The sequence below is a fragment of the Panthera onca genome, chromosome C1 (assembly GCF_046562875.1).
Source record: "Panthera onca isolate mPanOnc1 chromosome C1, mPanOnc1 haplotype 2, whole genome shotgun sequence".
NCBI classification, from domain to species: Eukaryota; Metazoa; Chordata; class Mammalia; order Carnivora; family Felidae; genus Panthera; species Panthera onca.
Window position 1 is genome coordinate 209,743,950 of NC_138346.1, and position 27,355 is coordinate 209,771,304.

The window sequence follows — 27,355 nt, forward strand, 5'->3', positions numbered from 1 at the left end:
TTCCATTAAGGACTGGGGCTGGAGGCGAGAAGTTGCGCGCGGGCCGCGGGAGCGAGCAGACGGCGAGGCGGGCGTGCGGGCGTGCGGGAGCCGGGCGCGGAGGACCGGGCCGGGGGCGAGGAGGCGGCATGGAGCGTCTGGCGCCCCGTGCCTGCCTGGCCCTGCTGTGGGCTTGTGTGCTGGCCGCGGCCGCCGCGGCGCAGGGCAAAGAAGGTGAGTGTGCGCGCGGGGCCGCCCGGGTCCGCAGCTGCCCGGGCGGCCCGACCCCGGGAGCCCGAGCCTCCCGGAGCCCCGCGGGGCGACGCGCGCAACTTTGGAAACCGACCTGGCGCCTCCCGGCCCCGGGTGCCGGGGTCGGGAGGGCGCGCGCTGCCTTCGCGACGAATCTGGGACCCCAGCCCGGGTTACCGGGCTTCCGGGGACTGTGGGGTTGCGGCCGGGCGCGCGGGGCTCCGAGGCCGCCGAGAAGGGGCCGCGGTGCGGGCCACGCGGTCGCAGCCCGGGCGGCGCCTTCAGGAACGCGTCCCGACGGGGGCGCGAGGGTCCCCTTGGAGAATGGGGTGTCTGAGAGGGTTTCCGCGGGCTCAGTCTCTTGGTGACCTGTCCTCACTCACCCGCTGGGTCCGATTTTGCCGAGAAGCATTCCTGTGGAGGCCCCTCGTTTTGGGGAGGGGGCTCTTTGGCCGGCTAGGAGCCCCCTGCGGAAGCCCCTGCTCCCTGAGGGCTTCTCCACGCCCCCTTTTGCCTCCAGGCGGGCAGGAGAGTGCAGGGGGAGTTTCGGGCCAACCTGCCCACGCAGAACCACCCTGTCTTCCCAACCGGCATTCCCAGGCTCGGGGGTCAGGTTCGGGGCCACGAGTGCGGACAGGAAGTCCCAAAGTCAAGCGTTCTGAGCTAGGGGTGACTCAGAACGAGGAAATGCGGCAGGTGGGGGCGCGGTCTCTCGAGGTGTGGAGCCGTCACCCCAGGGCCACCGGGGAGTCCGGGCATCCGGGGGTGGGGGACTGAATCACCCACCCCCGCCCCAGCGCTCCCTGAGCGGCGCCGGGTGAGGGGCCCGCAGACTTTGCCCTGGGCGGGGCAGGTGTGTGGATGGGGGCGTTGCCCCTCAGCTAGGGTCGCAGAGAGGATGGGGACTCCCGTCCTTGGCCCAGGACCTTCCTGTCCACCCAGCCGAGGCCGGCTTCGGTTTTCAACAGTGAGAACACGTTTTTCCCCCGTCGGCCTGGGCAGAGCGAGGCTTCCGCAGGCTCCAGCAGGGGGAAGTGTAGAGGAAACCCCAGGCCTCTGAGAAGGTTCCTTGAGCCTTGCTTTCTTTTTCTGTCTCCCAGACTGGGGTTGGAGGCTTTGCTTTTCCAAGTTGGGAGGAAAAGAGGCCAGAGCTGGAGCTGGTGGAGGTGGAGTGGGGCAGGGGGTGCATCCTGTCCCAGTTCTTGGATGGGTCCCGGGCTCCTGGTCCCAACTTGCAGGAGTGGGTGGCAGGGATTTCTGTGATCCCCAATACTCACCACCCCACCATCACCCTCCAGCTTTTGGTCCTCCCCCTTCTTGGGGAACTGTGCTTGGAGAGAAGGGGAGAGACAGCTGGAATCCCTATAGGCTTTTCTGGAAGGCTGTCCTGGGGGTGAGGGGATTAGGCAGAACCGACACTACCCCGAGCTGCCAAGCTGTGCCTGGAGTCATCTGGTGCTTGGGCCCCATATTGCCCCCTCCCCAGCCTAGATGACTAGCCACCCCCTCCATGGGATTGAGGAGGAAAAGGGTGTGGGCTGGAGGGTCCTGGGATGGGGGAGCATTTTTGCTTAGGCTCCAACAGCCCCTGTGGACGACTCCCTAGGTGTGCCCACAGTGGTGGTGGTGGAGGGGGGGCGGTGGTGATGGCCCAGCTGGCAGTTGCTAGTGGGTTTTGTTCTTTGGTTTTCAGGCTGAATGCGGTGGATCTGCCTGGGGCAGATGGGAGTGGGGTGGGCAGAGAGAAAGACCACATGCCCCTTCCACCCTTAATCTAGAAGACCGCTGCTCACATCCCTTCTCCTTTCTCGCCCCCTCCTTGTGGGCAGAGGAGCCGGGATGTATTTGGAGTCCCAGATGGAACCTGTTAGATTCTCAGCAGCCACTGAATCTGTCCTCCTTTTGCAAATGGGGAAACTGAGGGAGGCCCAAGCTGAGCCCTTGCCAGCCAGGGCCCTCTGCACAGAGAGGGTCACATCTGAGCATCTGGCTTTTTGAGCTGCTAGAGCCCAGGGCCCCTTGTGTTGTGGTTTCATGGCCGATTTTCCGAGGAAGCAGAGTCTCTGGGCACAGATGCAGTGGTGCCGATGAGGTGGCTGATGGGAAGGGGGCTGGAGAGTGCCCAGGGGCCCTGGAAAGTCCTTGGCTTGCTTCTGTGATAGCCCAGCTTGCCCTCTGTCCTCTGCCCTTTTTTCTTTTTTTCCCCACAGAGGCCCTGCCCTCCCCCTTTTCTTTAGGAATTAGCTAGTTTTGGTGAACGAGGGATGCAGGGAGCAGGGGGGTGCCTCCAGGTAGTGCTGTGTTTGAGTAAAGAAAGCAATATGGATCCCTAAGGATGACGTCCGTCATGGAACTGGAGACAGAGAAGGGGTGGGGTGAGGGACCGAGGGCTCATGGATGGGCCCTGCCTAACCAGGGCCTCTCAGTGAAGGCTCCAGGGGCGGCCAAAAGGCTCCCAGGCCCCCACCCCTTCCAGGGAACCAGAGCCCTCAGTCCCTGGAAGAGCTTAGGGAGAGAGAGAGAGCCGCACCCTGGCTCCTGTTCCTGTTCCTGGTGATCGGTTCTAGGGAATTTCCTGGGAGGGGGCTATGGCTGGAAGCCCCCAGGGGAGGCCTCCTTCCTGTGTGAAGGCTTCTTTTCTTCTCAGATTGAGCCCCGTGATACTTCTAGAGCCAGGCCTGGGGCTGGAAGGGGAGTGCACTCTGGGAGGGGTGGTGGGGTTCCCTCTGTGCCAGGTTAACCCTTCAGAGCCTGAGAGCTATGAGCCCCCTCCCTCGGGGGCATGGACTGCAGCTTCCTACCTGTCTGAGGAGGAGGGGATCTGCAGAACTAGGCGGGGGGCACTCACTGGGGTCCTCCTACCCACCCAGCTGGAGCCAGGAACCCCCAGATCCCTTCCTTTGTAGCCAGAACATTCCATCTGCCAGTGGGGTTAGTGAGTTTTCCAAGCCTGGGCCCTGGGCATGTCCGAACAAATCCGTGCCCCTACCCCACCCCCTCCAGCCACCCTCCTCTATCCCCATAGCCTTGGGACAGGTGCCACATCGGATTTCCTCTTGCCGGTCTGGGCTGCCGGGCCCTTCCTAGAGAGATTTGGCTCGGGTCAGCGGCGGGTGGTGGTGCCTCCCACCAGGGGAGCAAGGCATTCAGACCCCAGGAGAGGATTTCCAAGACCCTCTCTGTCCCCCTCACTCTGTACCCATCCGTGAATCAGGCCATGTCTGTCCCCCGCCTGCCCGGGCTCCACCCTTAGAGTGATTCTTCCAAGTCCTAGTCTTGAGGAATGCTGCCTCTTGAGGCCATATTCTTCATGCTCCAGGGTCCAGAGGAAGTGTGCTCAGTCCCTTCCCCCTTCCACCTGAGGATTCTTACCCTCCGAATCCGGGGACTTTGCATAGGGCTCCATGCCTGAGTTTCCCCAGCGTCCCTGCCCTCTAGGGAGGGTGGCACCGCCTGGAAGCTACCTGGACTTTACTTGGAAATGAAGGTGGGACCGTGCTGGGGTCTTGGGTCATGGCTGCAGCCACTGAGCCTGGCAGAGAGCCAGAGGTGGACTGACAGGTGCTGCCCAAGGGCAGGGCCAGATCTAGGGAAGCCCCTGGCAGTGTGTCCCTCCCCCGGGCTCCAGATGGCTCTCTGGGGACAGCATGGTCCTGGCACCTGATCCCTCTTGGGTCTGGAAGTCCCCTCTAAAGGTTTCCATCTCTGTCCCACCAAGCACCCTTGGTAGGGCAGTAGCCAGGGGTCAGAAAGACATGGCAGGCGGACCACTTTCCCAGGGAGGGGACCTTGCCAGCTGTGTGTATCTTGGGCCTCTCCTAGAGGCCCCTATGGGTTCAGAGCTTTATCCTGCCTGCTCTGTGGCTTTTGTGGTGGGGAGATCAGTTTCCAGACACCCCCGCCATCAGTCCCCCCTCTCCTCCCTGGAGCTGTTCCCACCTGTTAACAGCCCTCCCTTCTTGGAGTGCCAGGAGACGTGTGTGTACATATGTGTGCTGCGTATGTGTGCGACGTGGCCTGGGTGGGGTTGGGGATGTTTTGTGCTGGGGGTGGGGGGGAGATGTGGCAGGAGCAGACATGGGCGCTCCCCAGGCCCACATGCCTGCTGAGGGGCCTTGTTTCAGGAAGCAGACGGGGCGGCATGGCGTCACTTAACGGTCCTGCCCGCCCCAGCTCTCTGCCCAGCTGCTGTCCCCCTGCTGGGCTGAGCTCTGTCTTGCTCTGCCCAGCTGGGGGCAGACCGGAGGGGGGTGGTGTGGTTGGAGCTGTGGCCTGGGAGACAGGGGGCCTAGTACTCACCCAGCCTGTTGCGTAACTTTGACCGGGTCCCGTCCCTTTCCCAGGTCCCTACTTCCCTGTCTGTCGAGGGACAGGTCTTTGGGATATAGTGACCTTGTATAGTGGGGTCTCTTTCTGAGAGCCGAGGAAGCTGTCAAGGCTCCTGGGGGGCTCTCAGCTTTCCCACCATGGCCTGAGCCCTGGAGATGCCCCCGAGCTAACTGGCCCTCCTTCCCATCTCTTCCAGTTGTACTATTGGACTTTGCCGCCGCTAAAGGGGAACTTGGCTGGCTCACGCACCCATATGGCAAAGGGGTAAGCCTTCAAAGTCAAGTAGGGGCACGGGGATGGGGAAACTGAGACCCAGTGAGGATGGGGTCAGCCTAGATTAAATAGCTCAGCCAGAGATCAAACTCAGGGTCCCGCTTCCCACACCAGGCTCTGCCATCCAGGCTGGGTAGGCTGGGGGTTGGAAGGTAGGGGAGGGACCTGAGAGGCAGAAAGAACTGGGGAGACAGCTGAAGGCCCTCCCAGAGCAGGGGCCCTCGGATGACCCAGTGGGCCAAAGCTCAGAGGACCCCCACCTAGTTTCCTCTACCTACCTCTTGGGAGGGTAAGGGTTGAAGGTTCCCTATCTTCAAGGTCCCAGCCCAGAAGGTGAGAGGTAAGGGAGAGAGAGGGAACAGTGGCTCCCAGGTCCCATAGCCCAGGAAACTGGATCTATTCCTTCCTGCTGGGCCTCTCTCCCTTCTCCACCGGCTGTTACTTCCCCTTCCTGCTAGGGGCTGATTTGTTTTGCCTCATCCCCACCCAAGTTTCCTCCCCTCTGTCCTGCCCTACTGTGACCAGGATTGGTGGACAAGACACTGGGATCCTTTTCCCAGCCTTGTGTGATTTTGGGGAAGATACTGCTGCTCGCTGGGCCTCAGTTTCCCCTCTGTGTAATGGGCACTTGCTGAGTTTGTCCGGGGGCCCTGAGCCAGGGAGAAGTATGTTTCTTGTGGGGGGGGGGGGGTGCAGTTCCCACTGCTGGCCAGCTCTGCGTGAGTCAGGTGCCTATCCCTGGCCACCTTAGCCCTGTGCAGGCCTGAGATGTAGCTGTGTAGATTTCCAGGATCCTAGAATGTCTAGCTGGGGGGAAATACAGATCAACTAATCCAACCCAGTCATGATACAGCGTGGGAACCTGAGGCCCGAGGGCATTCGAGAGGGGCCTTGGGCAGCGTCATATAGTGTAGTCCAGGCCTCTTTCCCCAGCCCCTCTGCTTTTATTCATTCATTCACTTGTTCGTTCAACAGATATTTTCCTGAGCACCTACTCTGTTCCAGGTAGGCCCTGGGGTTACATAAAAGAATTAGATGCAGTCCTTGCCCCAACGAACTCCAGGGTCTAGTCTGGGAGCCAGATGTAGGTATCAGCACGTAGGTTCCAAACGCTGTGATTAAGGGGGTATGGAGACTGAGAGGCAGAGGGGGCACATGGCTCAACCTGAACAGTGGGGCATCATCCTTTGTTTTTGACTTAACCCTTTCCCCGGCCACTCACACCTGTACACACACACGCAGTAGATGATGATGATGATGATGATGGTGACACTGGCTGCCAGTGTGACAGTGCACTTCTTACCCACACCAGACAACGTGCTTGGCATTTCGTAGACACTCTGTCATCTATCCTCATAGCAATTCTGCGAGGCAGACCTTGTCTCCCTCCTACGGATGCAGACTTGGAGGCTCAGAGAGCTTAAGTGATCCACCTGAGGTCACATGGGATCCCCCAGACCCCACCCCCGGCTCCCAGTCCATGTAGAGGGACAGGCCGCAGCTCAGCCACTTTGCAGCCTGTGAGGACGAACTTGAAGCACCTCTCTGGGCTGCAGTTTCCCACCCCTATAGCGAGAACTATAAAACAGCATCCCGATGCCCCGCTCTGCCTCCTGGGCATTGCCTCTGGGCCTCAGTCTCTCCTCGGGCGCCTGCCCACACTCACCTGTCGCCCCCACCCCCCGCCCCCCTGCGCAGTGGGACCTGATGCAGAACATCATGGACGACATGCCCATCTACATGTACTCTGTGTGCAACGTGGTGGCCGGCGACCAGGACAACTGGCTCCGCACCAACTGGGTGTACCGCGGCGAGGCCGAGCGCATCTTCATCGAGCTCAAGTTCACCGTGCGAGACTGCAACAGCTTCCCGGGGGGCGCCAGCTCCTGCAAGGAGACTTTCAACCTCTACTACGCCGAGTCGGATGTGGACTATGGCACCAACTTCCAGAAGCGCCAGTTCACCAAGATTGACACCATTGCGCCCGACGAGATCACGGTCAGCAGCGACTTCGAGGCCCGCCACGTGAAGCTGAATGTGGAGGAACGCTCCGTGGGCCCGCTCAGCCGCAAGGGCTTCTACCTGGCCTTCCAGGACATTGGCGCCTGCGTGGCGCTGCTCTCCGTCCGCGTCTACTACAAGAAGTGCCCCGAGCTGCTGCAGGGCCTGGCCCGCTTCCCCGAGACCATCGCGGGCTCCGACGCACCCTCCCTGGCCACCGTGGCTGGCACCTGCGTGGACCATGCCGTGGTGCCACCGGGGGGCGAAGAGCCCCGCATGCACTGCACCGTGGACGGCGAGTGGCTGGTGCCCATCGGTCAGTGCCTGTGCCGGGAGGGCTACGAGAAGGTGGAGGACGCCTGCCAGGGTGAGTGACGGTACAGGGGTGGCAGGAAAAGGGGCTGCTGGGGTGCGGGCTGTGGTCCTGGCTTCTAGTGTCGGCTCTGGAACTGTGAGATCCTGGTAAGGTCATCCCCGCTCGGACTCTGACCCGCGGAGGGGTCTGTTAGTGGAAATCACAAGAGCCTTCCCGGTCTTCAGTTTCCTTATTTATGGTTGGGTTCACTCATTCACTGAGAAGGGACACACTGAAAAACAGGAGACTATGGAAGGTTAGGAGCAAGGATTCGAGGACAAGAATGCCTGGGTTCAAATCCCAGCTCTACGTTTAGCTGTGTGACTTTAAGTCAGCTTCTTAACCTCTCTGTGCCTGGTTTCCTCATCTGTAAAGCAGAGACAAACATAGTGCCCACCTTGGAGGGTGCTTATGATAATCAAATGACTTAATGCTCATAAAGCGCTTAGGTCAGTGCCTGACACATAAGTGCTTTTAAGTGTGGTTGTTATTTTTGATTCATCCCACAAGTATAATTTAAATATCTACTATATACCAGCGCTGTGGACCCATGATACAGTCTCTGGAGCTCGTTCCATCCCTGTTAACTCACCGCATGACCTTAGGCAAGTCACTTAACCTGTCTGGGTCTCAGGCCGCTCTCTTGTACACGGGGTGAGGGAACTGGACCCAGGATTCCGTCCCCTGGCTGCACCTGAACCACCTGGGGAGTTTTGGGAAAATGTGTGCCTTGAGGTAAGAGTGGAAGGGAAGTGTGAGATCTGACGTTCCCCAGGGCCACGGTCCCAGGTTCTCCTGATGAATCTTCTACTGCTGACAAACGGAACCCAGAAAGGGGCCAATTATACTGGACTCTGTCTGGGAACGGGGCCTGGGCATTTGTGAGCTCACATCAGGAGGCCGTGGCTTGGCATGGCCAGGGCCTGTGACAGCGGAAATCTCTACAGCAACGTGGAATTTTTTTCAATGGGTGACTTTTTCTAGAAATGGCTGTGGGGCAGGGCATTTGTGGAATGCAGGCCAACCTTTGGAAGGCCAGCTCATCCTCTCTCTCTGGGAATTTCTTTGCTGAGATAAGCGGGGTGTTGAGAAATTGGGGTTTAGTGCCTGTAGTTATACGTACCCACTGGGTGATCTTGGGTAAATCTCTCTTCATCTCTGGCCTAAAATAGGAAGGCTTTTTACTTGTTTTTTTAGCTACAGATCCTGCAACACACGAAGTAGGTTGAAATGTCAGAGGAGACTGAAACCTTTTCTGATCGGCTCCATTTGCCTCTTAAAGCCTCAGAACCTTGCTTAACATGCTCTGTAAGCCCCTGGATAAGAAGTTCCCTTTCTGGCCATAAGCCCGTGGTGTAGTCTCTGCTCTGGCCCTTCCTACCACCCCAGTGTCCTCCCAGCTCCCCTCTGCTGTCTGAGTCTCTCTTCCTTAGGCGGCCCCTGCTTTAGGTGACCTCGAGTGCACACTCCCAGTTTCAGACAATGACTGCGGGGTGGGGGGGGCCCCGAGGCAGCCCAGTGGGTCGAGCAGGCTCCTCCCACATGACATCCTCACACAAGAATGCGGGGGTGGGGGGGGGCGGTGAGGGGCAGCTGAAAACTTTCCACAGGCTGGTGATTCAGGCCCTGCAGAGATAAGTGGACATTGGGGTTGGGGGTGTTCTTTCCAGCAAGGCGGGGGGCAGCCTTCCTTCCCCTAGAGGCGGGGGGTCAGGGTTCTGGCAGGCTTTGTTTGTGAAGAGCTGGATGGGCCCCCGGGTAGGGAGGACTGGTTTCCACGAGCAAATCTTTGACTTTCCTGGTGGATCCTTCTCAACCGTGAGCCGCCCGGAGTCCTGGATTTTCTTCCTTGAGATCCCTCTCCCACAATTAAAATTCCCTTCGGTGTGGTCCAGGGGCCACCGTGTGGCTGGGAACCCCCAGCCTGGCTGCTCTTTATCCCTGCAGATGTTCTCAGCAGCCCCTGACCATGATGCCAGTGGAGAGAAGAACAGTAACTCCTGTAGACAAGTGATCTTCCCCGGCGGGTGTGAGCTAGGCGAGCACTTTATCCGAACGCTTGCTCGGTCCGGCCCACCTTGGGGAGGCTGAGGCTCGGAGAGGCAAAGAGACTTGTCTGGAGTCACACGGCTAAGGCGTGTGGTCGTAAGCTCTCTGGGTAGTCCCTGGATGGCGGGTCCTGGCGCAGGAGGGAGGGTGATCGGGGGCTGTTACTAAGCACACTGAAGGAGAAACAGAGGCAGGTGCAGGGCCCGCCTCCCTGCCTGGCCCTCCACAGCGCCGTGGACCCAGATTCTCCCACTGGGGCTTTTACTGATGACAGATGGAGTCCAGAGAGGGGTGTGGGTTCCCTGAGGTCACTGAGCACCTGGCCCAGGTCATCTTCAGAGCTCGCTTCTTTTCAGGGTTCCTTCCCCAGGAAGCTTGGCACTCAGGAAAGAGTTAAATGGACAACGGCAGGGAGGCACCTCCCAGGTGCTGTGATCGGACAGGTGGGCACACTGCCCGGAGAGCTTTCTGAGCTATGTCAGGAATGAGCCAGCTTCACTCCGGTCCCCAGCCCTGCCCGGGGTGGGGGTGGGGGGGGACAGCGGAGTCGCTCAGGCTGACCATCATCTCCCCCGGGGCGGCTTTGTCTCTCCTTCCTGTGCTGGCATCGGCAGCTGAGCTGCTGGGGCCCTGCCTGGCGCCTTGGCCGTGGGCACTGCCGGCCAGGTGAGCAGGTGGCCAGCGGCCTTGGCCAAAGGCTCAGCCTAGCAGCTGGGAGGCCAGAACTGGAGGTGGGCACCGTGAGGAATTCCTTCTTTGGAGGCTCCTGCTCCTTCAAGGGGCCCGGCCCCCTGGGGATGTCTCCTGTCTAGTTTCCCTGTCACCCGGTTCGTAGGGACACCCGAGTCCGGGCACCAGGCTGAGCATTTCACGTGGTTTCCTTCAGTCTTCACAAGCCCAGAAAGGCTGAGGACTTTAGCTCCATTTTATAGATGAGGAAACTGAGGCCCAGAGAAAGGAGACAGTGACTAGTGACCAAAAGAGCTGGCAGCTGGCATGAGGAGGGCAGTGTACTGTGCCCAGCTCGCTGCCCCTGGCATGTATCCTACCCATAAACGATATGAACTTGGCAAGTCCCCTCTGGGCCTCATTCTCCCCATCTGTAAAACGGGTGGGTTGGACCCCTGCCGATCTAGTGATCAGAGTCCACCTCCTGTGACTTTCTACTGGAAGCCTAAGAACCTGGATTGCTCGGGCAAGCTGTTGACTGGGTGACCTCGCCTCGTGCAGCAAGGATCAGGGTCCTAGTGCTGGCGTCCTGAGTGGCCCAGGCCTAGTGGGGGTGGGGGTGGGGGGCCCAAAGTGGAAGGGAAGGCATCCTCTGGGCAGGGGATGGCTCTAGTTACGGTGGTCTTTGGGTAGGGTGGCCCCAGGCTGTGTCAGGGGCTGTTGGCAGAAGCCCTGCTTAGTCAGGACATGACTGATCCTCAGGCTGGCGGCTCTGTGAGCTGTTGACTCTTGGGCACGTCCCCTTCCTGGGGAGTGCCACCGGGCCTGATTTCTGTGGTTTCCTCTGGCCTGCTGGGTGGGAGCCACGGATGGGATGGGATGGCCGCTCCCCACCTCTGTGCCCTGCCTGCCCCGCCCTCAGCTCACACAGGGGGCAAATTCACACCCCGGCAGCTCAGTGGGGTGGCCCCTCCCTCCCTCTCCGGAGGTAAGTGGGTCCCCTGAACGGAAGGAAGGAGGCAGGGAAAGCAAACAGAAGATAAAAGGCTGGTGGTGGGGAGACAGCAGGAGGCGGAGGCTGGCGGTGGGGGGAAGCCAGGCTTATCTCTGGCACGGTGGAGGAATGTGCCTGAAGATAATTCTCCAGGGTGTGTGTGAAAGGGGCAAGGTGCTCGCCACGGGGACATCCCCACATGGGGCTGCCAGAGCCTGCTGGGGAGTGAGAAGCCACCGGGGTCTGGGGCCTGGGGCCTGGGGCCGACATTTCCCCCGGACATTTCCCCTCGTCGGCAGGGTCGATGACTTCTGGGTCACCATTTGCTGCCCGTCAGGGCAGGAGACAAAGTCCACGCGCTTTCCCCCTGAGCCTCGGGGAGGTGACTGGCCCCAGGTGAATTGCCACTATGACCTCTTGACCCCGTGACCTCGCCACTACCAGTTTGGGAGGTGGTTGGGCCTGGGGGGGAGGGGCTCTGCCAGGGGCTAGATTTGCGTCACTCCAGAGGGTGTGTGTCCCTAAGTCACTCCACGCTGCCATCTGAGAGGCGGGCACTGGGAACTGGAAAAACCGGGGTGCCGCTCTGGGCGCAGCCACCGTGCCCCAGTTCCCCTGCTCGGTGGGGCCCGGGCCTGCCAGGCAACCTGCACCAGAGAAGCTCTCCATAGGTGTGCGTGCCAAGGCCGGGCTCTGGCGCCGGGCAGGTGGGCATCCTGGTGCACCATCCCTGCAGGGCCTCCGAGGGCACTGCAACCCTACTCACTTCCGTGGCAAGTGTTTAACGTACACGTCCTAGGCTTTGCCATCTTCGCGCGTTCATTTGCTCATTCGCCTATATCCATCCAGTCAACAGACGTTAGCCGAACACCTACTGCGTGCCAGACCCGGGGCCGGGCCATGGGACGCCTAGAAATGGGACTCTGTACCTGGTCTCCAGGAGCTGCCGGTCTCAGAGAAGATCCTCATGTGAGCAGAAATCATTTCAAATGGAGCACGAAAGCCAGGCTGTGCATTCCCCTGAAGCAGAAACAGTGTTTATCTCTCTCACTATCGTATCCCAGATTGTGCCAGACACGTAGGAAGTGCCCAACTTCTATTTGGTAAACAGAAGATTGAGTAATAGATGCCCTAATGGGGCAGAAGAGGGCCAGAAGTTGGGCAGTCTGGGACGGCTGTGGAGAGGCGCTCAAGCTGGGTATGGAGGGATGCATAGGAGTTCCCCGGTTGGCTAAGGGACCATGGCTGTTTGTGTATGTGCGAACACCCAGTGCGTGACCCCGTCCCCACTTGCGTGTCCAGAATGCCAGGAAATCTAACCAAGTCAGAAAGACGCGGGGGCTTGTTGGTTGGTGTCCTCCATGCAGATTCTGGGGCGCCCCCAAGCACGGGCACACCCTCCAGGGCCCCCGAGGACAGCCCCTCGTAGTTGTGCGGCTGGAGGAGGGGGCAGCACATTCCCGTCAGGCAAGTACTTGCCCTGTTGATGCTGCCTCTCCACTGTATTATCTAGCATATCCACAGCGGAAATCTCTCCAAATTCCCTCTTTCCTGCCGGCAGCAGTCAGGCCACCCCCGGGCTCTGGGGCCAAAGAATGGAAGGTGGCTCTTCCCCCCACCCTCCGCCTTCCTCCTCTTGGCACAGGGCTGGGGGCGCTGGGGAGCAACCGCCCGGTGGGGAGTGGGGGCACGGGGTGGGGGGGGTGGGGGGTTGCAGGTGGCTAACCCCTTCTGGGTAGAACCAGGCCTGAGCTGTGGAGGGGGTTTGTGGGCCCCTCCCCAGCCTGAGGGCCTGGGCCGGAAGGCGTGATGGTGGTTCTAGGGGCCCCTGAACATCCCCACTCCATTGGGCCCAGACACCTGGAGCCGGTACTTACCCAGCGCACAGGCCCCTCCAGGGACAAGTCAGGGCACTTGGGGGAGTGAAACCCCAGCATAAAATGGCCCAGCTCTCTGGAATTTCAGTTTTACTTGAACATTTGGGGGAGGAGAGAGCTATTTTTGTGATGTAACAGATACATAAGGAGGAATGCAAAACGCACGTGGATTTCTGAAGTACAGTAGGAGGCTTGGTTCCCCAGCCAACACTCCGGGCTCGATTCTACCTTTCCTTTGCATTGGCCATTATTGTGCCCAGGCTGAGAAAAGAGCTTTGTCAGGGAGGTGCCCCCCCCCCCCGCTGCCCCCGTCGCCCCCCAATCCGCTACCCTCAGCTGCTCTGAAATTAGTCTTGGGATTTTCTGGCTGTTGAAGCGGGTCAGGACTCATCTCCTGTCTCTTCGGGCTCCTTTTAGAAATGTTGATTTCTCTTTGTGCTAAATCAAGATGTTTGTGGGAGGAGAGGGGCTCAAAGTCGAGCGTCCTGGGTTTAGGTTTTGGTTTCGTGTCTTAGGAGCTTGTTGACCTTGGACACGTGGTCTTGCCTCTCTGGGCATCAGACTCCTCTCCCCGAAAGTGGCGTGAATGATACGGGGCTCCAGTTTAACAGGCTGGTGGTGGGGACTAGGAGTGTCAGATGCTTGCTGGGCCCAGGAGCGGCACACAGTAGGTGCTCAATCAGCGGTCCCTGCTAGTGACTGGGGCTCCAGGCTCTGCAAGAGCGGGAGTTGGGTCCCAGGCCCCCTCTGTCCTTGACGAGCCCCCTGCCCTGCGGCCTGCGCCCTTTCAGGGCCTGGGCTGGGGTTCTGACGTGACAGCACGTGGAGGAGTGGGCTGCCAGCGTGCCCTTGGAGTCCTGTCCCCTGACTCCCAGTCCTGCTCCCCTCCTCCTCTCACACAGGGAACGGGACAAGGAGGGAGACTCTGCCCAAGAATTTTCTTGACAGTGCGGATCTGACCGTGCCGTTTTGCTCTACATCAAACCTTCAGTCCTTCAGTGGCACTCATTGTCCCTAGGATAAAGTCCTGGCTCCTTGGCCTGGCATTAAAGGCCTTTCTCAATCTGGCCCCTGGAAACCTGTCAGCCTCATTGCCTCCTGCCCCCACTCGTACTTTCCGTGTTTTCTGTGTTAGTCCTGCTCTTTCTCGGCCTGACCTTCCTCCAACACTCCTGCCCCACCGAACTCCTACTCAGCCTCTAAGCCCCAGCTGAACTGTCCCCACTCTGACTCCTCAGACCTTAGCTCTTGCCCACCCCAATGGCAGACATTATCATGTGTTCCTGTCCCCTGAGTTCAGGGGCTTTGTCTCATCTCAGGGTGCGTGCCACAGAACAAAGAACGTGGCACTAAGGTTGGAGGTGTCTCAGGACATTGTCCGCAGAATAAGCCGGAGGGAGGTACAGTCATGGTAGGGCTGTAGAAGAGGTTGTAGGAGAGGGTGATCCCACCCCACCCTGGCCACTTGCGCAGCTGCCTAAGCCCTGGGCTGCCCTGGCGAGTGGGCCTTGTGTCTGGGCAGCTTCCTGCCTAGGAAGCCAGGAGGGGGCTTGGGGCAGCAGCAGGACAGGCTGGTGGGAGGAAGAAGCCTCTGGAGTCAGGTGCCTGAGCCCCTAGCTGGCCTGGCCAGGACAGGACCTTCCCCCCCGGGGGAGGAAAAGCTGCTTCCTGGCGGCCCTTGTGAGTGGCGGAAATGACTCGATCCTGGAGGCAGCTCCACGGAAGATGCCGGGGGGAGGGGGGGAAGGAGGGGACCGGCCTTTCCTGCTTCCTGGTGGGCCAGCCCCGGAACAGGAAGGCAGTCGGGTCCTGGGGTGGGGGAACACCTGCAGGGGTGGCATCCTGAGCGGGTGTGCCTGGCTGATCAGCCGAGATGGTGGTGAGAGTCCGTCCACAAGCACCAACGGTGTGGATGTAGTTACTGCCCTGGGCAGCTTGAACCTTAGGTGGGGACCCATCAGGCTGGTCTGCACGGATCAAAGGAGAGGAGGCAGGCGGGCAGCGCGCTCTGTCCGGGGCCGAGCCAGGTGTGAGGTCGGATTCTCGGGAAGCCGAAAGGGGAGACGGAAGCCTTGAATGCCAGGCTCAGGTGTGGCCCTTGTTTCGAGAGCAGGTGGGGAGGGCGCAGAGGTTCCGAGCACAGGGGCGAGGCACTCGTTGTAATTTTAATTTAATTGTTTTAAAATCTAAATCCAAGTTGGTTAACACGCAGTGTAACTAACAATCACAAGATGTTTCACCGGAGAGAAAACAGGCCCACAGGGGTGTGTTTAGCAACTTGCACGGGGTCCCCTGGCAAGGTCCCACTAGAGAAGCCGCTGAGGGGGTGAACTGTCTCTCCCTGTGTCTGCCAGCCTGCTCCCCTGGATTCTTCAAGTCCGAGGTGTCCGAGAGCCCCTGTTTGAAGTGCCCCGTGCACACCCTGCTGTCCCCCGAGGGGGCCACCTTCTGTGAGTGCGAGGAAGGCTACTTCCGGGCACCGCAGGACCTGCCGTCGATGCCCTGCACTCGTGAGTCTTGCAGTGGGTCGGGGAGGTTGGCCGGGGTGCGCGTGGCGTGCCGGTTGACACGTCCAGGCTCCCGGGGCCTGAACTCTGCCCTCCGTGCAGGCCCGCCCTCCGCCCCGCACTACCTCACGGCTGTGGGCATGGGCGCCAAAGTGGAGCTGCGCTGGACGCCCCCCCAGGACAGCGGGGGCCGTGAGGACATCATCTACAGCGTCACCTGTGAACAGTGCTGGCCCGAGTCCGGCGAGTGCGGGCCCTGCGAGGCCAGCGTGCGCTACTCCGAGCCGCCGCACGCGCTGACCCGCACCAGCGTGATCGTCAGTGACCTCGAGCCGCACATGAACTACACCTTCGCGGTAGAGGCCCGCAACGGTGTCTCGGGCCTGGTGGCCAGCCGCAGCTTCCGCACTGCCAGTGTCAGCATCAACCAGACAGGTGAGGGCTGGCCCGGCTGTGCCTCCGAGGCCATCCGGGATGCGGGCGGGGCTTCCGGAGGGTGGCCGCCCAGGGTGCAGCTGTGTCTGGAGACAGGCAGCGGCAGGTGGTTAAAGTCATAGTCTGTGGGGTTGCTTCCGAGCTCTGTGACCTCTCTGGGCCTCAGTTTCCTCACCTGTAAAATGGGAGTAGTAAGAATAGAGTTATTGAGAGGATTCAATAAACTATTATATACGAGGCTCTTAGAACAGTGCCCAGTCCACAGACAGGTTATACCAAGAGTCCCCTGTTGCTTTACTTTTAGTATTTATGCACTCGTAAATATTCGTAGGGCACCCCGAATGTGCCAGCCCGCGGGATCCAACGCCTGCGGCTCTGTGCTCTGGGGCTGGAAGTTAAGAATCCCAACTGGGGGGGGCGGGGGGGGGGTGGCGCCTGGGTGGCTCAGTCCGTTAAGCGTCCAACTTCAGCTCAAGGTCATGATCTCACGGCTTGTGGGTTCGAGCCCCATGTGGGGCTCTGTGCTGACGGCTCAGAGCCTGGAGCCGGCTTCGGATTCTGTGTCTCCCTCTCTCTGACCCTCCCCCGTTCATGCTGTATCTCTCTCTGTCTCAAAAATAAATACACATTTAAAAAATTAAAAAAAAAAAAAAGAAAAGAAAAGAAACCCCGCTTGGGATGTGAAGAACCAGGGCTGTGGGTGAGACTGGGTCTGGGTGCACTCACCCCCCTGCCCCCCACCAGCTCCTCACACCCTTCCCCCCCGCCACCGTCCTGCCCAGAGCCCCCCAAGGTGAAGCTGGAGGGTCGCAGCACCACCTCGCTCAGTGTTTCCTGGAGCATCCCCCCACCACAACAGAGCCGTGTGTGGAAATATGAGGTCACCTACCGCAAGAAGGTAACTCAAAGGGTCGGGGCTGGGCTGCAGGCAGGGGGACTGGCTGGTCAGAGGTGCTTATCACATCCTGCAGATGGGGACACTGCGGCCGGGGGTTTTCCCAGCAGTCACCTCTCCCAGGCCAGCACAGCAGAGTGCTGTGGGAGAGAAGACACAGTGCGCTGGAATTTTCAGGAGAGAGAGTCGGGATGCAGGCAAAAACCTGGTCTTGGGGGCGCCTGGGAGGCTCAGTCGGTTGAGCGTCCGACTTCGGCTCAGGTCATGATCTCACGGCTCGTGGGTTCGAGCCCCGTGTCGGCCTCTGTGCTGACAGCTCGGAGCCTGGAGCCCGCTTCGGATTCTGTGTCTCCCTCTCTCTGCTCCTCCCTGCTCATTCTCTCCCTCCCTCTCTCTCTCTCTCTCTCTCATAAATAAATGAACATTAAAATAATTTTTTTTTAAAGGCTGGTCTTTAAAAAAGCCTGGCCCAACCTGGTCAGACAGACCTAGGTGTGAGTTTTGGGTCGTGCACCTGCTGGCTATAACCTTGTGTGACTCACTTCGTTTCTCTGAGCCTCGGTTTCCTCATCTGTAAGAAGAGTGTCGAGTGTGCTAGAGAAAGTGAGCCTCCTTGCTAGGCTGGGCTGGGAGTGGTCTCTGGCGGGCTGATACCCCTGCCCTGCCCTCATCGTCGGCCCCTCTCTCCGTGGCCACCCCCAGGGGGACTCCAACAGCTACAACGTGCGACGCACCGAGGGCTTCTCCGTGACCCTGGACGACCTGGCTCCGGATACCGCCTACCTGGTCCAGGTGCAGGCGCTGACGCAGGAAGGCCAGGGGGCCGGCAGCAAGATTCACGAGTTCCAGACGTTGTGTGAGTTGGGTACCGGGAACGTGGGCCCTGAAACAGAACAGGTGGGACATCTGGGAGGAGGAAACGGATCGGAGAACTTAGCGATGCCCCCCTCCTGGTCAGCCTGGGCCTGGGATCGCCCTGTGTGGGGGTCAGCCCCAAGTCTGGGGAAGGGGCGGAATTGAGGGCTGGGGGCGGGGGACCAAGGACGTGCATTCAGGGCAGTATTGTGAGAAGGAGGGACGTGGGGTCCGGCATTGGCAGACTCGGTTCAAATCCCGTGGCACCGAGAGAGTCCCACACACCTGGAAAACTTAACTGTTTTCCCTGGGGAGGACCTCTCATTTGCCATCTATGAAATGGGAATAAATATTCTCATGCACCGTCACAAGTAAAAGCATCCAGCACATGTCTCGGGTCCCTCAAGTGGCCTTTGGGTGCAAATCCAAATCCACGGCATTGCCGTGATTTGGAGCGTGGGGGACTCCCTTGACATCAGCTGGTTTTCCCTGACAGCCACGGAAGGATCTGGCAACATGGCGGTGATTGGTGGTGTGGTTGTTGGCGTTATCTTGCTTCTGGTGCTAGCAGGAATCGGCGTCTTCATCCATCGCAGGTCAGTTGGAGCCCCGCCCGGGCTTCCCAAGGGCTGAGGTGGGACGCAGAGGGGGCGGGAACCTCAGTTTCCTGTCTGGAAAATGGGGCTGATGGTAATCTAATCCCTGCCTCCTGGGGGCTGTGAAGAGGCAGCCAGCCGTAAAGTGCCCAGCACAGCGCCTGGCACGCCGCAGGAGCTCAGGACGTGGCGGTCATTATCTTTGCTCTTGGTAGTAACGGTGTGTCCACACTTCCTCTGGACACGCAGGCAGGAAGCTCTGGGAGCTCTAATGAGGAAAGCCCTCATTATGGCCACTTAAGGGGCCATTATGGGGCGTAGATCCCAAGGAGCGAGCCCTGCTTGCTTGCTCATTTCCTCCCCGCCTCTCCCGCTGCCTTCACTGCACCCTCTGCCTGCTGAGCAGAGTGCTGAGCTCACCAAGCGCCCAGAGGGGAGCAGGAGGCTCCTGGCCAGAGCAGGTCGCTGACCTCCCTGTGCGTTTGGTTCTCCTGGGGGGGTTCTCTCAGGAGGAAGAGCCTGCGGACCCGCCAGTCCTCCGAGGATGTTTACTTCTCCAAGTCAGGTGAGAGGCAGCACCCCTCCACGCCCCGCCCCGCCATCCCCGAGCTCGGTGGTGGAGATGGGGACGGCCTTGCAACCAGGGCTCTGCAGTGGGCAGCTCAAAGGGGCGGGGCCAGGAGCTTGGCGGTCGCGTGGCCTCCTCCCCTTCCACTTGGGTGACCCCTCCCCAAACTGTGACCCCGGCCCTCCTGCTCCCTTCCAGAGCAACTAAAGCCCCTAAAGACATACGTGGACCCCCACACGTACGAGGACCCCAACCAGGCTGTGCTCAAGTTCACCACTGAGATCCATCCATCCTGTGTCACGCGGCAGAAGGTGATCGGAGCAGGTGAGTGCGGCGCCCCAGCAGAGGGGCCTGGGACCCAGCTGGGAGCGCCCGATTCCCCGGGCTGACGGGGTGCTCCTCCCGCCTTGTCTTCCTTCAGGGGAGTTTGGGGAGGTGTACAAGGGGACACTGAAGGCGTCGGGGAAGAAGGAGGTGCCCGTGGCCATCAAGACGCTGAAAGCCGGCTACACAGAGAAGCAGCGGGTGGACTTCCTGAGCGAGGCCAGCATCATGGGCCAGTTCAGCCACCACAACATCATCCGCCTGGAGGGTGTCGTCTCCAAATGTGAGGGCTGGCACCAGGCTGGAGACGGGAGACCCCCCCCCCCCACCCCGCCCCGGGGCCGGACCACCCATGGCGGGGGTGAAAAGGGGCTGCTACCAAACAGGGGCTCCGTCCGTAGCTGTGCCCACCCCCACCCCCAGCGGTGCCCCCTGTCCACGACTCTGGCCACCCCCTCAAACCTGTGTCCACCCTCTGCAGATAAGCCCATGATGATCATCACTGAATACATGGAGAACGGGGCCCTGGACAAGTTCCTTCGGGTGAGGATGTGGGTTGGGGTAGGTGGGGGGTCCAGGGCTGGTGTGCCCGGGGTGCCCCGGGGGGCTCGGGGGCTGGTGGCTGAGGGCCTGTCCTCTGGCAGGAGAAGGATGGCGAGTTCAGCGTGCTGCAGCTGGTGGGTATGCTGCGGGGCATCGCGGCCGGCATGAAGTACCTCGCCAACATGAACTACGTCCACCGCGACCTGGCCGCCCGCAACATCCTCGTCAACAGCAACCTGGTGTGCAAGGTGTCCGACTTTGGCCTGTCCCGTGTGCTGGAAGATGACCCCGAGGCCACCTACACCACCAGCGTAAGTGCTGGGGCCGCTGTCGTCGTCCCCGGGGATGAAGGGCTCGAGGGCGAAGCAGCCTTCACTCTGGGCACCTGGGCACAGCCCTCAGGAGGCGAGAACACTCTAGGGAGCGTGGAGGAGGGGCCCTGACTAAATCTGGCCTGGCTGCCAGAGTCCTGGGGCTGGCCAGAGGGGCAGTAGTGACCGGGCCTGGGTCCCCCACAGGGTGGCAAGATTCCCATCCGCTGGACGGCCCCGGAGGCCATTTCGTACCGCAAGTTCACCTCGGCCAGCGACGTGTGGAGCTATGGCATCGTCATGTGGGAGGTGATGACCTACGGCGAGCGGCCCTACTGGGAGCTGTCAAACCATGAGGTAGGCCCCCTCGCCCTGCCCGCCGTCTCCTGAGCCGAACTGAAACCCTTTGCCTGTTTCTGAACCCCAGCGGCTGGGCAGAGAAGAATTTTGGGGGCTAACCTTCTTCTGGTGCATTCAGTAAATGTTTATTGAGCGCCTAGTATGTGCCAGGCCTTGTGCTGGGCTCCAGGCCCAGTCCCTGATTATAGTCAGTGGAAGGACAAGGAAACAAGCCGATGGAGGGGGGTGGGGGGGAGGGTGTCTGTGTTCCTGCGTGTGTGCACCCGCGTGTGCATGTGATATATGCGTTTGTGTGTGTGTGCGTGCACATGCCTGGTGCCTCACGCAGCCTAGAGGCTGAGACACGGAAGGGGAAGGAGGCGTGTCTAGCTCCTAGCTGAAGGAGTGTCTCCTATAGATGTCCCGAGACTGGAGGGAGGCTGGCTTCAGCCTGGGGCGCCCTGGAGGGTGCAGGGTCAGGAGCCCCTTCCTCCGTGGAGCTCTGGAGACAGACCCTTAGCACTCGCCGTCTGTACCTCTGAAAGTTGTGGTCTGAGTCAAGAAAGGAGGCCCATCCCCTCTGTTTCTGGGGCTCCCCTTCCCTACTCTGCCCACCTGCATGTACGGGGCCTTCTCGGGGACCCTGCCCAGATCTGGCACCTGTGAAGGCACGCCTGACCGTCCTGCCTTCCCAGGTGATGAAGGCCATCAACGAAGGCTTCCGGCTCCCCACCCCCATGGACTGCCCCTCCGCCATCTACCAGCTCATGATGCAGTGCTGGCAGCAGGAACGCGCCCGCCGCCCCAAGTTCGCCGACATCGTCAGCATCCTCGACAAGCTCATCCGAGCTCCCGACTCCCTCAAGACCCTGGCTGACTTTGACCCCCGGTTAGTTCCATATCCTCTGTGCATGGCGGCCCCTACTTTTGACTCCTGAGCCGCTTCAGTGCAGCGACCGGCCAGGGCTAGCGGACAGGGGGCTCGGCACTTACACGGGGGCTTTACTTACACTGGACAGGGGCTCAGGTCATGCCAATGGACGCCATCGACATATATGGGAAATGTGTTGGGCAGTGTGTGCGCCGTGCCTAACATGTTTTAACTCATTCAAACAACCGATGAGATGGGTCCTGTAATTATCCGCCTTTTGTTGATGAGGAAGCTGAGACAGGGCGATTAAGTGTTTTATGTGCTGGCAGGTGGCCAGGCTGGGGCTGTGCCCCCAGGAACCTGAATCTTAACATTTCATTATTTTGTGGTTATTGGTGGTGGCGTTGCCAGCGGGGGTAGAGGGGGCAGCAGGAGCTGTAAACGCTGAGGGCTCGCGACGTGCCAGCCTGTCTCCCTGAACCCTGCCTGATCTGGCTTCCCTGTTGCCCAGGTAAGGAAACTGAGGCACGGGGCAGCTGGGCGAATTGCCCAGGTTTAGGGAGCAGCAGGCTTGGAGCCTGGATGCTACAGTCCCTCACTGGCCGGTGGGGGCTTCCTGTTACAGCGTGTCTATCCGGCTGCCCAGCACCAGTGGCTCAGAGGGCGTGCCCTTTCGCACGGTGTCCGAGTGGCTCGAGTCCATCAAGATGCAGCAGTACACAGAGCACTTCCTGGCGGCCGGCTACACCGCCATCGAGAAGGTGGTGCAGATGACCAATGAGTGAGTCTGGCCCCCCCACCCCCCACCCTTCTCCCCACCTCCCCGCCGCTCCCCCTTACTCTCTCTTTCTCTCTCGGGGGAGAGAGGCTTCACAGGAAGGGCAGAACCAGGCCGGCAGCCAGCAGTTCTGGGCACTCGTTCCTGGCTACCCCCCCCCCCGCCCCCCCCCTCCGTCTTCCTGCATCTTTTTTTTCCAGAATGGGAAAATAATAGTAATTGTAATAAGAGCAGTGTTTATCGAGGGCCGACTATGCGCCAGCTGTGAGCCTGAGCACTTTGAATCCGTGTGCATGCTAGCTCGACAGGTGGTCTTGTCAATGTTCCCGCCAGACGCGTGAGAAAAGGGGGTGCAGAGAACGGCAGTGACTTGCCCAGGGTCCCATGGCCACTAGGGGAGCAGCAGGATTCCAGCCCTGGCCAGTGAGGGCCCAGAGCGCAGGGACCACGGAGGTCATTCGTGGAGAAACTGAGGTTCAGAGAGGTTACGTGGCCCACCTCAGGGCACACGGTCTGTAGCTGGGAATCTGGGGGAAAGAAAGGCTTGTCTTCACAGCTGGTGTCTCCTTGAATTTCCTGATTGCCTTGTGATGAGTAGATGTTACTACTTCCCCCATTTAGCAGGTGCGGAAACCGAGGCTGCCAGGTTATGTAGCTTGCCTAAGGTCACACAGCCAGGTAGGGGCAGCATTCCTGCCCAGGATGCCGAAAAGAAACGGGCAGAGCCCTTGGACTTCACGTCTCCCCAGGTGGTTGACTCTGGGCCTGCAGTCCAGCCTGACAAGAAGTGCCAGTTGCCCCGGCCCTGGCTCAGGGCACAGCCCTGTGTCAGGCCGCCCTGTGGGAGCTCTGCTTTCCCCTCCAACATCGGGGAACTTTCCCGGCATGGCCTTGGCTCGGACACCTCTTCCTGCCCCGGCGGGGAGAAGATATTATCCTCTTAGCCTTTTGTGCCTCCAAAAATAGCATTAGGTCCCAATAGCCCAGCTCGTAGAGGGTCCAAGGTCAGGGCCGGAATGGGCCCTGGGGCTGGGAGGTTTCGGGAATCACACGGAGGGGTCAATCTGGGCCTCCCACAGTTCGGGGTCACAGAAGTTCTGGGATCTGGGCCTGAGCAGGAATATTCTCCAGGGGCTTTGAAGACCGCTCAGCTGGGCTTCTGACGGCTGGTCAAAGCTTCTTCAACCAGGCCACGGCCCATCCCAGGGGACGGGGAATCAGACAGGGACAGAGCTGGCCGGGGGGAGGCCTGGAGACGAGGAGAGAGGAGACGGGTCCCAGGATATTTTTGTTGCCGGCCAGCGGCAGGGTCCCAAGCTCGGGCTGTGCAGTCACACTTTGGCTTCAGGCCCCACATCTGCCGCTTCCTCGCAGGGGACCTTGGTCAAATTAGGGTCCATCTTTGGGCCTTGGTTTGCATTTCCCTGCTGTACAGATTGCATGGGTACAGTTCAGGTGACAGCACATGGCACCCCGTAGGGGCTTAATCCACATCACTCTCCTCTCTCCTCCACCCCCTCGCTTTCCGCCTGAAGCCTGTGGGCAAATGCCAGGGTTCCTGGGCCCCCTCCTGGAACAGCCCCTTTGCCCCTCCAGGGGCTCCCACCAGGGACAGCACAGATTCTCTTGTGGGTGAGCAGAGCTGAGGGCAAGGTGAAGTGCTTACAGGAAACACATGTTCTTGGAAGCTTCCCGAAATAGCCCGGGGTGCTCCTTGGCCAATTCCTTTCCCACGAGCAGGGACAGGGCTATCTTGGATGGAGGGAGGCTGTGTATATGTGTGTGTGTGCATGTGTGCTGTGTTTTGAAAGGCCTGAATAAAGGCAGGAAGTCATTCCATGCTCCCTCCTCCTCCCACCAGCTCGGTGGTGCTCAGAGCTCAGGCCTGTGTGACTCACCACCACTGCCTCCTTCTTGATTTCAAATAAATGAAATGAATGGGGATCTTAGAGCACTTTTTTACCCTGAGGGTTGTGTCTACACATGCCATGAGTCCCGGTGGGAGGCAGTGAGCTGGTCTCAGAACTCAGCACTTTCCCCGATGGGGTCGGGGTTTAGGCTCCAGTGTCCCTTCCCTACCCCACTCTGGTCCCTCCCAAGGAGCTGGCTGCTTGTTCTGCGGTCCCACGGCGGCCACCTTTCCTCAGGTCGAGCATCCACCACACTATTTTGGAGTTGCTCGAGGGTCTAGCTAGACTAGTGGTTCTACCTGTCTTTTGAGGAACTAAGGAAGTAGGGGACGTTGTGCCCCAGGAAAACGCCCTGTCCCGTGTCTGGGGTGACACAATACAGCTTTCTGTGACGGAGGCACAGGCTGATGGGGCTTATGGTCTCTTCGTGCCCTCAGCGTGGGCTTGTGCCGACGGACTGTTTGCCGAGGCCACGGATCATTCACACGCGAGGCTCCAGGAGCCCTCTCTCACTCTTTGTGGCCAGGCCAGCACGCAGTAGGCAGGGGAGGTGTGGCCTTTGAATTTCCCAGGACCGGGGTTGGCCTTGAGAGACCTCAGAGGAAAGGTAGCCCCCGTCACGTGTCTCCCTACCCCCATGATGAGAGCCGATGGGAATGGCAAGAGGGAGACTGAGGCTGAGGCAGGAACAGGCTTGGGACGGTCTACAAAGGCCTGTTTTGGTCACATGCCTCCCACAGGCATCAGTGGGTCTGTGATTCTCGTCTTTTGGGTCTCTGGTTAGCAAATGAGGCAGGGAAGGTATCGGGGTCTCTTTTGTGTTGAAAGAGGACGGAGCTGGGGTGGGTGGCTCAGGAGCGTCTCACCAAAGCTTCCCATTTTACATATAAAGAAACTGAGACCCAAAGACAGGACAGGACCCGCTCAAGGCTTTGATGAAGTCTGGGACTAGAATTTGGCCTCTTGCCTCCCAGCCCAGGGTTTTTGTTCCCAGGTGGGTCCCGGGAACAACCTCCGCTCCCACCCTGTCAGATTAACTACACCGATTTGGGAGAGGGGCCCAGGGCGGCCCGGGGAACTGGCTTCCGTGTCCCCCAAAGCAGCCATTCATTCATTCAGTAGGTACTCCTTGAGGACCTACTGTGTACCAGGCCTGTCCTGGAGCCCAGAGGACTAGGTCTCTGTCGTAACCCTCCGAGTTCCCTGGGAGCGCACTCTGAGACCTATAGGTGTGGGGCAAGCAGCGCTGCGTTTTCAGCACCCCTGGCTGTTTCGGTCAGAATGGCCCGCGGTGCTTGGTCAGGACGTTCTCCCAGGTGTCGGACTTCTGGCCTTCCTGCCATGGTGGGAGCAGCCAGCCCCTGTTGGAGGTCCGTGAGCCACCCTCCCCGCGCCCCTGGGTCTGCCCTTCCCCGCTCAGCTCTTCTCCGAGGTCTCCCAGAGCCTGTGGGAAAGTCATGTCTCCGGAATTGCAAACAGGAGCTCGCACCATATAATTAGTTTCATTTACAGCCAGGAGACGGCCCATAAAAACCTGGGTGTTTTCATGGGTTTGGGCTGGTGGGTGCGGGTGGTGGAGGGGAAAAGTCCCAGAGTGAGCAATAAACATCCTGCTCCAGGGCTCCTGGGAGCATAAGTGGTTTTATAAGAGGATGGAGAGGCATGGAAAGGGGGGCGGGAGGGGGCTGTGGGCTCCTGGGCACGTCTTTCCATCTGGCACCCATGCCGCTTTTCCCCCCTCTCTGCCACCAGTTTCTGGGGTCTGCCAGCCTTCGGCTAGGTACTCATCCCATTTTACAGGTGAGGAAATTGAGGTTCCTAAAGGGAAAACACCTGCCTCAGTGCAACCTGGTCACCTGACTGGTGACCCGCAAGCCCCTCCCATTGGAAGCCGACAGAACTTTAACCTTCGAGGTCCCGCTGGGAGCGGTTCCTGAGTTCTTCCTCAGTTGTTAGCAGTGGGCACCCGGAGGGAGTAGGGGTGAAATGAAGCGGTGGCTGGGAAGACACCTTGGGGGGAGAGCTTTGAGTAACACCCCTAGAGGGTCCCTGCCCCCTGCCCCCTGCCCCCCCTCCCCTGCAACTGATGATGGTGTCAGCGCTGCCTGGGGAAGAGGACAGACCCAGAGTCTGGTTCGCGGCTTGGTCAATTTCCAGCTCTTTCCGCCTCCCAGCTGTGTGACTTCACCTCTCCGAGTCTCAGTTTTCTAATCTGCAAAATGGAGATGTAAAGAGCACCTGCTGTACAGATCATTGTGCAGATTTGATTGGGGGGGGGGAGCTTCTAGAGTTGGTGCTTCTGTTCTTTATGGGTACTTAAGTTTGTTTGTTTATTTATTTATTTATTTATTTATTTATTTATTTTGGGGGGCAGGGGCAGAGAGAGAGGGAGAGAGAGAATCCCAAGCAGGCTCTGGGCTGTCCGCACAGAGCCTGACGTGGGGCTCGAACTCACGAGCCGTGAGATCAAGACCTGAGCCGAAATCAAGAGTCGGACGCTTAACTGGCAGAGCCCCGCAGGTGCCCCCAGAATCAGGGCTTCTCTCGCTTTCTTAACTTTGTCGATGTTAGTGAGCTTTCGGGATGTAAAACCTCCCGTCAGGCCTCTGCCCCCCTCCGTGCTCCCCTCTTCTCCCCTACCTCTCCCCAGCCAGCCCCTAACTCCCTCTCTTCCTCACCCACAGCGACATCAAGAGGATTGGGGTGCGGCTGCCCGGCCACCAGAAACGCATCGCCTACAGCCTGCTGGGACTCAAGGACCAGGTGAACACAGTGGGGATCCCCATCTGAGCCCCAGCCGGCCTCGAACCCCCTCGGCCAAGAATACTTGAAGAAATGGAGTGGCCTCTCGGCCTGCTCTGCACTGGGCCACCAGGGACCTTATTTATTTTTAGTTATTCCATATGGATGCCACCCTGAGGCCTCTGCTGGGGGGGGTGGTCTTGGACGACACCTTGACCTAAACTGAGGACACGCTCAGGGACCCCGAGCTGGGGGCCTGTTCATCTACGAAGGACAGACTGCCAAGCACTTAGCAGGCACCCCCATGGCCCCAGCACCCCCTGGGGCAGGAGCCCCGCCAAGGCATTCAGACAGACACACAGGACATTTCCAGACTGACCTCCCCTTTGCTGTCTTGGGAGGTGGAGGGGAGGGGTTAGCCTGTGGCCATGTGAACAGGGTACCTCAAGTCCCACCCACGAACGAGAATCGGACAGCCAGCAAACTCAGCTGGGCAAGACCCACGGTGGTTCCCCTGTCCCTCTGGTGCCTTCCTCAGCCCCCCAGGCCCTGTCCTCAGCCCCAGCGGGCCAAATCTTGCTTCCCCGGGGCCCTCGCAGGATGCTTGGTTGTGTTGAGGTTTTTTTAAATATATATTTTATATTTTGTGGAGAGTATGTGTGTGTGGCAGGGGGCCTGGCCGGGGCTGGGGACAGACGATGGCCTGTGTCAGACATTCCCAGGCTGGGGGCCGGTCCATCCGGTCTCCCTCCCCTTTAGACAGCATTCGCTACTCTGTCAGTGTTAACGATTTTGTTTTGTTGGGTATTTTTTTTCGAACCTTAATTTATTATTATTTTTTTTATATTTATTGTTAGGAAACGACTTATTTCTGCTCTGGAATAAAGTTGCAGATGGTTCAAA

General features: G+C 59.6%; 1 protein-coding gene across 1 annotated transcript; it reads left to right on the forward strand.

Annotated features, from left to right (window-relative positions):
* On the forward strand, positions 1-27,355 carry EPHA2 (EPH receptor A2). The gene is made up of 17 exons (XM_060621135.3): positions 1-213; positions 4,757-4,824; positions 6,532-7,201; positions 15,133-15,288; positions 15,388-15,720; positions 16,503-16,618; positions 17,318-17,471; positions 17,967-18,066; positions 18,576-18,631; positions 18,833-18,958; positions 19,056-19,241; positions 19,440-19,501; positions 19,603-19,812; positions 20,020-20,169; positions 20,847-21,040; positions 21,648-21,803; positions 26,395-27,355. The coding sequence occupies exons 1-17, from the start codon at positions 129-131 to the stop codon at positions 26,498-26,500; spliced, it is 2,928 nt and encodes a 975-aa protein (XP_060477118.2). The 5' UTR covers positions 1-128; the 3' UTR covers positions 26,501-27,355.